Below are 9,608 nucleotides of genomic sequence, written 5' to 3'. Positions count from 1 at the left end.
TGGCTGTATGTGTTGCATAATGTTCTTTCGAACAAAAGTTAAAAAAACAAACGTCAGCTGTCACAATTGTTCATATAATAAATACATTGATATTTTCCTAAATTTAATTTGGAAAATCAGGCATCTAAGGGTTAAAAATATAGAACACACAAAATCACCAAAGACAATGGGATTTCGACTATAATACAGTCTAAGTATGGACTCCCATTATCCTTATTGTGTGTACGGTGACGTCACCCAGCTTTCCCCTATCCAAAATTCTCATCGTATACTCCGTCATCGCAAACAACGTAATTCTCAAGAACCCCGCGAGCGAATGGAGACAAATGTGGTTTATAGATTTAGCGCACAATCGGGCGCATAAATACGAGTCGGGTAAACAGCACGTGTACGGGTATTTAAGCACGAGTACGCGTTTACAGACTGTCGATACGTGTTCGCGCCTGCCACCGTCGACCTCCACATCGACAAACCCCAGTGAGTAATGCGTCGTAGATAACGAACTGGAATCCCGTCGGAATCACCGTTTACGGTTTCAATATTCCCAACAGTCCGCAACATCGAACAAGCGAAAACACAACGTCACGGGAGCGTCGAGCGGATCGTTTCAGTGCCGAACAGAAAATGTTGCGCGTGTGCTGGCTACTTCCGGCGCTGATTTGCACAGCGTGTTTGATATTCTGCTGCGGAGCCTGTTCCCCGGATATCGGACAGCCGTTGGACTTGAACGAGGTAGGACGACGTCGGTGATACATAATTCGATATTAATTTTCGCATAGATAAACACCGATACTGTTGAATATTAGATTCCAATTCCAATCACTGATAGTAAAGGTTTTTAACCCTTTGCACTCGAGAGGTGACTCTCAGTCACCGCTAGATTTCCTTTAGGTTTCATTTCTTTGGAACTCGAAGTGTCAATAAAATGATTTTCGTTAAGGCAAGGGTGTCGTGATTTTCCAATCTCAAATTAGAGATCTCATTCCAGAAGTCGATTTAACCTTGGCATTCGTGACAATAGAATTAGAACATTCTCTATTGTCGAGAATGCATCTCGAGTTGCTGACAGATACCAGAAAAAAAGGCCACGAGTGCAAAGGGTTAAAAGTCTACAGCAATGGAACATTTTATATTAAATTTACAAAGGAAGTTACAAACGAAGGGAACATTTTCTTAAGTATATAGCTACGATTAATACGACAGAATTTCTCCAGTGTCTCTGATTTCCATAGCGTGATACAAGTTTCAAAGTATTGTTTATCTCGTTCGAAGTACACGATCCTCTAAATTGCCTCGATGAGCACGACGCTAGTCTAAGTCTGCAAACACATACGGTGTTTCGTACTCGTAATGATTCGGGAGACTCGTTGATTTGAATAGCGCCGAATGGAAACGCGATGTTGTCTGTTACGCGATATCTGCGAACCTGATGCAGTTATGCTGACACGCGTAAATTCGTAGGCGCTGGTTGAACGCATCGTTTGCACGCCTGCATCGTAGGTTGTCAATATTGGATCGCTACGCGCAATCGTAAACGTTAATTTCCAAAGTCACGCGCATACGCACGATCCTAATTCGAATTTATACGCATCGATGGGAGAGGCGAGTTACCATGTAAAATACAGCCGAATCTGTTTCGTTGTGACATGAAATTCTGTAAACTAGAACAGTGGTCGAACTTTTTAAAACAAGGTGAAAGCAAGGTTTGGAAGTTATATACTTCCAATATACTTGCAATTCAAATAAATCATAATGAATTGAACTTTAGTTTTCAGGACAATGGTTCTTCATAGCTGGCACCCCGATAAACCAGAGTTTGAGCAGGTGTGGTAGATTTTTAGCGAAAAGGACGTCAACGGATACATTCAAAATACAGTACACAGCTGTCAGTCACAAGAAGAATATTCCAATCACTTTCTACGTTGATGGGAGCGTCAAAGGAAATAAAGTTGTTGGAACGTGGCAGCTCCACGGATCGCAACGAAAACTAGGCAAGTGCAAATATTGTATTTGGTAGAGCTTATCTAGAAAAACAATTTTACCATTCTTATGGCTTGTATTTTGGAAATTTCAAAGTTCAACTTCAATGAATTATATCAAAGGAGAAACATAAAGAGAATAGAATTCCTAGCAAATAGTCAATTCTAATTTGGACCTGTAACAGGCCCAGGACGAAACGTTCCCTTCCTTTTCTCCCCTCTCTCGGTCTCCCTCCACAGGGAACCACCACCACAATAGAAATAAATAACCCATTTTATACAAAGATGAAAATCACTTAACTAGAAGATATTCAATTCATATTTAAGTCGACGATAGCTCGGTATTAAGAAAATCTTGGCAACATTTAAAAGAATCAAAATCATTCTGGCATTTCGAGAAATACGAGACATCGGAAAGAATAAAGTGCCTCGTCTAAACAGTTTCCCATAAAGTCAATAAATAACAATTTAATCTAGGCGCCAATTGCCATCAACATACCTATATAACCTAAACATTTGCAATGCTTAAGTTCAGAATATATAAAACTAATATTTTTATGTTCCTCCTTATACGAGAAGGCAAATGTTTACATCGATAAAAGTTCCTGCTATGCTTTATTACGCTAGAGGGATCAATGATCTTCCTTATCTTCCCAAAAAAGGGACGAACTCACGCCGACTGCGGGTCAATAACTGGGGAGAGCACGAAGTTTACTAACTCCCGAATTTTATATTCCCAGGACCTTTCAGGCACATCATAGTCTACGCAAACTACAGAAGCGTCCTCGCTATGGCAGTTTGTTCAGAGGGTACGACGCTTCACCAACCGGAGTACAAGTTCGCTATGATTTGGTCCCGAGAGAGGAGTCTGCCCTTGCCGATCTTAAAGGAGCTTAAATCCAAACTGGGAGCATACATTAATCAAGAGGAAATTCGGTTGGTGGATCATGGGAACTGTTAAACAAACCATAAACTTTCATGCCAGACCGCGTCCTGTGACAGGACGTTTCCCTATAATTCGCTTATATGTAATTTACGTGCGTCGCACAGAATAATGTTGTTACCTAGATTGGGTTATAATCTATTCAAGCAACGATTGGAACGATTGCTCCTACGTACAAATTTGTTTCAGTAAAATGTCGTCTTAACGAAGTGTATCATTTTAAGGAATTAATTAAAATTTTATCAAAGTAAACTTAAGTGCAAGGAGAAAAATATATAATGTATAAATATGTAGTCCTTCCAAGCTGTATCATTTTAAGTAATCAATCAGAATTTTATCGAAGGTGAAGTAAACTTAAATGCAAGAAGAAAAATATATAATTTATATAATATTAATAAATATGACTTATATTAATTATTGATTGTTTTAACTATTATTCCTGTTACTTTTAAATCCATTTGTTTATTAGAAATACTTTATCCTTATTATATATATATATTTATTAAAAAAGAATAGTAGCAAGAAAATATTATAACTTGTAAAGACTATTAAAAAATACCATTGCTAAACCAGACGATAAACCCAAAGTATTATAAGAATATAATAAATAAAATTACAGTATTAATTTCGGAGCCACAAGTGTGTAGTATGTACAATATTTAAAAAAAAATGTAAATGAAAATACAGTATCTGCGTAGTAATTTAGAAACCACAATTTTAGAGCGTAGCTATAAAGACCACCCTTATAGAATGAATCATTCAAGGAGGGTGACGCAGTACTTACTCGTTGAGCTCATGAAATATTCGAGTAACAACCAACTGAGCCAGAGCATCAACACCTGCGGTCGGAATGGCATCTTGGAACATTTCACTGTGCTTCTGCCCATGGAACATTGCCCATCATGCGAATTGATGATGAAACTCTTATAAATGATTTACTTCGGTAAATAAACGAAACATCGTCCACGGAATATTTGATAATTCAGTTAAACTATATTTACACACGCGAAAAATTCAATTCCAATTAATAAGAGCCTAATCGAGAAATGTTACATCTACGACAGAACTTTATATAATTTTTATTTCACAGAATTTTTATTATTCTATCTTCTTTACTTAAGAACATAACAAACTTCTTGGATTATATTATTCCCGTAATCGTTCTAAAAATTCCAAATTATCCCGGTGATCCAGAAACGCCTCTCACATCGAACACTCCTAAAAACTTCGTCCAATATTACACGTTTTCGGTTCGACTTTGAAATATACCGCCCAATTACGCGCACTCCGTTCGCCCAGTTAATGAAACGCAATTACAACTATCGCTGCAACTACCCCTGCAGCAACGAGCATCGATGCGCCAACTCGACGTGAAATATCGAGTGCAGCGCATTGCTGGAATGCGAGAGTAAACTCGAAGATCGAGTATTCTACAACGTTGAAACCGACCGAACACCGAACAGCCGGAATTGTTCAACTATTTTCCAAGTCTCACCCCCTGCCCTCACCGATTCTGTTTTCATTCAAGCCGTCCCCGGTCAGGTCGACCTGCAGATTTTCGCCACAAAGCCCCTATAAATCCCGCGTATCACAATGACCGTGTCCGTAATAAATATTGCAGGCGAGCACCTAATGGGGAACGCCATTTCGCCGCGGAGTTCGATGATATTGTTTATGGAGACTACGCACGGGAACGCGATATAATGGAAATTCCAGCGTCCAGCCGACTATTTATGGGACACCGTCATGTGGTGCCCATTGCCGTGCACGACGAACCCCTACGGCCTCCCATGGTATATAGGCCACGTGACCATCCCACAGGGACAGCTACCGCGCGCTCTGTCTACCCTCGGTCACCCTCTCTGCTGTTTTATGCCGTTTACTCCCTTTCGGGGGTCCCCCGTTTGGCTTTATAGAAAGCTTTCCGAAGCGACGTGGCTCTACTTGTCCGATGAGCACCTTGGAAGATGGACAATCAACCTAATTAATACTTGGCGCTCGAGAGGTGGCTATCGGTTACCGCCAGATTTCACGCAGTAAATCAACCAGCAATGATGTTTGTTTAGGTTTCGTTTCTTTAGAACTCGAAGTTTCATAAATAAAATGATTGGAAGTGAAGTAAAGGTGACCCGACTCTCGAATCTCAAATTAGTTTGAGATTTTCAAAGTCTGTTTAACACATTGACTGCGACGTTCGAATTCGTGGTTGCTACCACGCGGCGGAAGAAACGGAAGGAACGACAGGTAGCAACAATAGAGATTGAGGAGCAAGACGGCGGGAAACACAATTTTTCTGTTCCAAGACTGAAACGGCCGAGAAGGTAAACAGACGGACTAATGATGAGCCCGTATAGCAAGTTTCAAGTCGAAACATCGAAAATTCAAGGGTGGGGAGCGTTCTACAAGGAAGAAAGGATGAAACCGCCGTCGCTGTGGCGAGAATTACAGAACGCACACCGTGCGTCCTCTGCAGTCAACGTGTTAAGCTTAGTGTTCGTGGCAATAGAATGCTAAGAAAGTATCTCGAGTTGCTGGTAAATGCCAGAGAAAAAGGCCTCGAGTGCAAAGGGTTAACACTTTAATCACTAACTTATTTAAAAAGATCCTACTCTTAGGAAACAACTAGCAACAACTAACAACTTCTACGTTACTATGCACGATCTGTCTCAGAAGTTTCTGAATTTTCTTCGAGTGGTGCACTTCGTCAGGTTGATGTACCTATTCTCCACGTTTTAAGAGATGTGCAACATCGATTTAGATCAAATGCATTTGGTTCAGAAAGTGATGAATTATAATGGAAACTATTATTGTACTACAGATGAATCCTGCTTACCAAGAGATGGCTCTCTTTGTAGAGAAAACACCCCATATAAAATTCGCCCATAGAAGTGTGTTCTATTGGACAAAGAGTGTCTTTCTAGATAAAAGGGTCTTCCTGTCCTATTATTCGAAGGATATTTTTCCCCATCGAGACAACGCTTTATAATTAAGTCGATTCTAAAGCCTTCCTGCAAAGCATTCACTGTGACGTCACTCGACCATTCACTATGCTATTAATGGCATGTCACCCCATACGGTGTAGGTAACCGCGCTTATATAGAGATATATGTATGTACAGGCCACGTGACCGCTCCGCCGGGACACCCATTAAACCGACCCTACGGATCATGATGTCCCATGAACATCACTTGAGGGCTCCAGAATTGTCACGTTCACAAAGGAGACACAGGTGCAGGCGATCAGGGTTTTCGAGAGGTGGCACCGCCGCTTAATTCGACCGAGGTACTCCTCAGGCTACCCGTCGTCTCGGTTAATTAGAGGAAATGAAGTATAATAATGCAAGTGTCACACGAGCTGAACTTTTCTTTCACGAAAGGAAGCTCTGTTTTATGAGGTTCATCCTTGTAACCTTGGCACGTTTACAGTCAGCGATGCAATTTTAAGATGTAAGAAATTATATCAGGAATATTTATTAAGCCATCAGAATCTTCTAGCTTCTAAACAGAATAAATTAATCTTTTGATTATTCGTTTAACCCTTGGAACCCTGATTTTCCAAATTAAATTTAAAAAAATATCAATGTATTTATTAGTTGGGCAATTTTTATAGCTGACGTAAATTTTTTTTAACTTTTGTTCAAAAGAGCATCGTGCAATACATAGAGTCAAATATTAAAAATAAATCATGTTGCAAGTGTATAATTCGATTTAAAAATCCGGTATGAAATTTGGACCTCACGGCGTTTAAGGATCAAACTAAATATATAATACCTACACATCTTTAAAGTAAAATAACAAAATAAAAAAATAAAATAATAATAGTGGAGAGTGTAAGGGTAGCAGAATGGGCAACTATCAAAGGGAGTAAAACACGTGTAAGTTAAAACACCGAGCATGTTCGGTGAAAGATGACGACACTACACGTCAGTTTCACCGCGTTTCACGCGTTCGCTTACACTCTTAGCACCGAGACAAAAAGCAAAGGATGTCTAAACGTGTCGAGGTCAGGTCGAAGCGCGCCAAAAACATTTTCCACTTCAGCGTACTGCTGCGCCCAAGCCCCAAGGGTTATAAATAATGCGAATGCTTCCTCCGAACTTCAAAGAATCTCTCCTCTTTGCAATATTTTGATTAATTTATTTCACTTTATATATTCAAACTTGTATGTGTCGTTATTTTATACAAAGTTACGATTTGATCGGAATTACGATTACGATTGATTTACGATTCAATCACTGGAAGTCCGTAATATGCTGACAATACCCATAAAATATTCTACGTAGGTTTAATAATAAACAGTTTCTCAAATGTCAAAGGTAATGCTTCTGAACATGCTACAAATACTCGCGCCGGATACACGATGGATTCAAGTTCCGTAGAGGATGTCGCGATAACTCAACAACGAAATTTCAAACTATTACATTGATAAATATATAAAGTATAAGCAAAGACAAAAATAAGAGAGGAATGAAATATAATCTGGAACTTATCAAAAAGATATAGATTTTCAGAATTTCTATTAATGTCCACATGATCACCACAGGAAGGAAAGGACTATAATATCTCGTTTTGATACTGGTCACACAAAAAAAGAAAAAAGAAATATATATATACATGTCGAATTGAGTAACCTCCTCCTTTTCGAAGTCGGTTAAAAATCACACACGACTACATCCTCACAAAGAAGAACTGCCTCGCTGCACCAATTGCGATAACCAACTTTCGACGACCCACCACATTACGAGAGCAGAAAGCTCGATCATCACAGACGAAGAAAAGGCACGGAACCAAATGCAGCACTCGGTCTCAAAGGACCCCACGCAAAACACGATGAAATTCTTCAAAGACACCAAACTATAAAGACAAAATCTAGACTAACAAGGAAACTTAACAGGACTAGCATAGTCGCTCCGATATAAAAGAAAAGTATATGCACGGTAGACATCGTTCCTTCGACGTAATTCCAATTACTTTCTTCGAAAATATACGAGGACTCGCTCGAGCTACCAGGAAGAATTAGTAACTGGATCAAAGCGCGATTGATGGGGACGAGTTAGATTAATTTGTAAGAAAGCCTCGAATGTTCTCGAGCGTTCGTGCCAGGCCACGTGACCTCTTTCTTGCAATGGCGCCCCATCTTTGGCGCGCGCCGATAATCTTGTCAAAGAAAGGAGGCCCTCGAATATAGCAGATTTATGCCACGCGTACATGCCCCCATGTAATACATAACGTGCCGTACATACTATTTACTGGTCCGTCGAAGGGCTCTCTGAATCACCGGTGTTCGAATCTTACAAGGCTTTCGCGGATTAGCGCCGAATTGGCGTTCCTTCTTTCATTTCTCCCGAAGGGTCGCATTAATTCCTGAGAACCTCGTTTAAGAGAGCAATTTCGCATCGCGTGTCAGGCTTTGTGCTCCGAAAGCACAACATTTATTATCCGCGGGTAGATTCAGGATATTTGTTTAACCAAGTTTTAAATATTCGATCAAGGAACTTTGATAATATTTCATACATGCTGCTTCGATCATACAATTTTTGTAATTCAAATTATACGAATTTCTTGTGTACCACCAACTAATGATTATTTTATTTATCAATAATATGTCACTCAAGTACGCCTGAAGGAAATGTCTAAATGTACGAAGAAATGTAGTCCGAATATATTTGTATCTCAATCCTATTATTTTACAAACATTGTAGTACATTTGCTTCTTCGTTACTTAAATTTAAAGTATCCCCTGATCATAAGAAGAAATATAGTCTGAATATATTCCTATCTTAATTCTATTATTTTACAAACATTGTAGTACATTTCCTTCTTCGTTACTTAAGTTAAAAATATCCCTCTTAATTCATAAAAAGAGACATTTGAATCTCACGCGATTAAACAAGTTTAAACAAAATTCTCTATCCAAGATGAAAATATTAAATATATTTTTCACGTAGAAGATTACGAAATTTCGCAAAAATCTTCGAGATCAATCTTAACAAAGATATTCAATTAAAAAATTGTAAAACCTACACACGATGAAAAACTCAAATAGAATATTTCTAGGCATCGCCTTCGATCGCAGTATCAATTTTAACGAATCGATCCAAGCTACTCCACGCCAAAGTGCGGCGAAATGAAGTTCTGTTGTTAATTGCTACGGCCGATGCGCAGTATCCTCACCTAATGCTCGAGGATAATGACCCCAATTTACTAGGATTTTTTCGTAAGTCTCCGTAGTTGCGCGGCCGACATCATTAATTTCGTGATTTTGGGATTCTATTTTCGCGATCGAAGGGTGATATAGGAGCGTGTACAGCGGAGATAAGGGTGCGCCCGCCAATGACGGAATATCGCTTACTGCAGTTCTCCATAGCCTCCCTCGCCCATGGGATTACGTCCCCTAAGCTACATTTACATATACAGCCGGAGTGCTGCTCGAACTGCCGACTGGTAAAAGGAAAGAATTCAATAAAAGACCAGCACCGGTCCATTGTCTCAAGGTCCTAAGCCCGATAGTCTGAGATCATGGATCTTAGACCGTGGAAGAGGGTCCAAGTCGGATGTATACGTTTTGCAAGAAGCTTCCACGTAATTATATAACTGACGATGACTCACGAGCTGATTGATTGGACTAATTTGGATCGACACGAATAATTTATTATTCAACGTTCTCAACACAAAGAAAGATAACAT

General features: G+C 39.5%; 2 protein-coding genes across 2 annotated transcripts in view; one reads left to right on the top strand and one right to left on the bottom strand.

Moving 5' to 3' along the window:
- The window catches only part of LOC128874883 (uncharacterized), a 256,873-nt gene that overhangs the window by 97,020 nt on the left and 150,245 nt on the right, over positions 1–9,608 (bottom strand). The window lies entirely within an intron of this gene.
- On the top strand, positions 104–3,272 carry LOC128874892 (uncharacterized). Its single transcript, XM_054120028.1, has 3 exons — positions 104–732; positions 1,769–1,991; positions 2,720–3,272. Exons 1-3 carry the CDS (start codon positions 625–627, stop codon positions 2,938–2,940), a joined length of 552 nt encoding a protein of 183 aa, XP_053976003.1. The 5' UTR covers positions 104–624; the 3' UTR covers positions 2,941–3,272.

This window comes from Hylaeus volcanicus, chromosome 4 (genome assembly GCF_026283585.1).
Source record: "Hylaeus volcanicus isolate JK05 chromosome 4, UHH_iyHylVolc1.0_haploid, whole genome shotgun sequence".
Taxonomy (NCBI): domain Eukaryota; kingdom Metazoa; phylum Arthropoda; class Insecta; order Hymenoptera; family Colletidae; genus Hylaeus; species Hylaeus volcanicus.
The sequence above is the reverse complement of the archived record's forward strand: the minus strand, read 5'-3'. Positions and strand labels throughout refer to the sequence as shown.